We start from the raw sequence: 2,500 nt of genomic DNA, 5'->3' as shown, positions 1-2,500 counted from the left end.
CTGGAATTGTCCACCACCTCTGGTGGTAGTTATCATTTTATGCACATGACAGACACCCAACTCCAGAAGAGCGACATCTGTTAGACATTCAGAGCGAGATGACTCAGATTAGAGTGCAATAAAATGCCGACAAAACTGAAACAATACTTACATGAACCAAATATTAACTCTCTTCCATTTCTTTTGATTCAGTCAAACATGAAAATACACCCAACCCTTTTTTTTCCAGCTCAGCCAAGAATCTTGGTGTTGTCATTGACAACACACTTTCTTTTACGAACTTTACGGAAAATTCAGAAATGAAATATTCATCTCCGACCAGCAATCACCCCAACAATGCCCCTTTGCCATCACCAGGTCACGGAAGCCATGTTTGAAGCCACCACAAACTGCAGCCAGCCTTCCATCAAAACCGCTTGCGACAACATTGCATCAAAACTGCAAATTCACTGGCCGGCGGTGAAATGGTCAGACCTGCGCAAACCTCTGTACTCGGGACTGGCGGCAGCGCTGTACACTCTGAAGACTCTGGGGACCTCGGACATGCCTGGGAACATCAGTTCTCAGGCCCCCATCTGGGCCCAGGTGTACGGCCAGTCGGCATCGGTGTATGTAACCAAGGCTGCCCAGGCTCCAGTGTTTGGTGAGGACGAACATTTGCTGGCTGAATGCCACTGTCACTGTTGCACATTGTTTCTCTCTCTGTCTGTCTCTGTCTCTCTTTTGATGATAATGATAATAATAAGAAGAAGTGCATAGTTTCACGATGATTTACTGAAGGTTTGGGAGTGTGTGTGAGTGTGGTTCTTCAGTCAGACATCTTTCTCTGAGGTCCCTTAAATGTGAGTATCCCACTTGACTTTTTTTCCAACAGTCCGCTGGTGGGGTGATTTGTGGCTCAGTCTGACGTCTTTCTTTGGTGCCTCCCTACTGCTTTGCGGTACGCTGTGCTTGATTTGATTTTGTGATTATTATTGAAGCAGTCCAGCATAAGTCTTTGGTGTTTCTCTGGTATTCCTGTGGTGTGTCCATACACTGCCTTGATGACTTACTGAGGACTTTGATATGGTTCTGTCAGACGTCCTTCTGGGGTAACTCCCACATTTTTCCTGCGGTTATCTACCCGAGTGCCTGAAGAGTCACTGAACAATTTACCATGATTCTGGTTTGTTCTTATACACTGTTACAAGTCTTTTTGTTGTTCTTCTTCTTATCAATCATTTGCACACACGCACGCACACGCACACACATATGGACGCGTTCGCTCGCACACACACACACACACACACACACACATACACACACGCGCGCGCGCGCGCACACACACACACACACACACACACACACACACACACACACACACACACACATATATATATATATACATATATATATATATATATATATACGTGTGTGTGTGTGTGTGTGTGTGCGTGAATGTATTTAGAGAGAGAGAGAGAGCTAATGCCTGCTCATCACAAATGAAACCGTTTCCCTTGGCTTTCCTCAGAATGCAAAGACAAACTGGACCTCGCTTTCATCCTTGACAGTTCCGGAAGTGTGAGCGTGAAGGACTTCGGACTGATGAAACAGTTTGCTGCCCACGTGGTGGACGTGATGAACGTGTCCCAAGACGCCATCAGAATCGCAGACATCGTCTATGCAAGCACCGTCCAAGTCTTCTTTGCCTTTAACGACTACCACAGCAAGGCAGCTGTGAAGAGAAAGCTACTGAACACCATGAAATGTGAGTCGTTTGGGAACTTTTTGCGTTGTGTTGGTTGTTTCTGATACTGTGTGTGTGTTGTTTGACTGTCCGACATTTGACATTGCCTGTGACTATGTCTCCCAGAATCTCAAAGACTGGTAAGACGGTGCTACAATCCATGCCATCGTGTTTCTGGTTTTTGTTGTTGTTGTTTTCTGTCCTTCGTGTTATCTGCTTTGGTTTCTTTTTTCTCGTGTGGACAGTCGGAAGTACCACCAACACTGCTGGGGCTTTGACTCTGGCTAGAACTACGTTGTATGACGGCATACGCGGCGCCAGAGAGAACGTGAAAAAAGTGGCAGTCCTGGTGACCGATGGAATGTCTAACTCCCGTCCTTCTACCGAAAGAGCCGCCAAACTTCTGAAGGTTTGCTCATCATTCGCTGGGGCATGAGAATATGATGTCCATTATTTAAGAGAGAGAGAGAGAGAGAGAGAGAGCTAATGAAGAATACCTGAACCAGTTTGATCTTCGCTTTGAAACATATATACCTACCATTTTGATTTAAATGTTTTAGGAATTTGCATTCTTTGTTGTTGAAACACAGAGGGAAACTTGTTCACCATTCTTGTACTTCGTAAGGATATAGATATATATATATAATATATATGAGGGCAATGTTTACCATTGTTGAAAAAAGGGGGTTACATGAATGCACCGTTTACTATGATTGTAACACAGTGGAATACATGAGAACACTGTTTATCATTGTTGAAACACAGAGGTATACA

The 2,500-nt window shown here is 44.5% G+C and overlaps 1 protein-coding gene across 1 annotated transcript in view; it reads left to right on the top strand.

Moving 5' to 3' along the window:
* Nucleotides 1–2,500, top strand: part of LOC143289845 (uncharacterized) — a 20,752-nt gene that overhangs the window by 3,660 nt on the left and 14,592 nt on the right. Inside the window, exons 4-6 of the mRNA XM_076599030.1 lie at nt 358–643; nt 1,511–1,747; nt 1,972–2,135. Of these exons, the coding sequence (XP_076455145.1) occupies nt 358–643; nt 1,511–1,747; nt 1,972–2,135 (687 nt within the window). The remainder of the gene's footprint in view (nt 1–357; nt 644–1,510; nt 1,748–1,971; nt 2,136–2,500) is intronic.

This window comes from Babylonia areolata, chromosome 14 (assembly GCF_041734735.1).
Source record: "Babylonia areolata isolate BAREFJ2019XMU chromosome 14, ASM4173473v1, whole genome shotgun sequence".
Lineage (NCBI taxonomy): Eukaryota > Metazoa > Mollusca > Gastropoda > Neogastropoda > Buccinidae > Babylonia > Babylonia areolata.
Note: the sequence above shows the minus strand (reverse complement) of the source record. Positions and strands in the feature narration are given on the sequence as shown.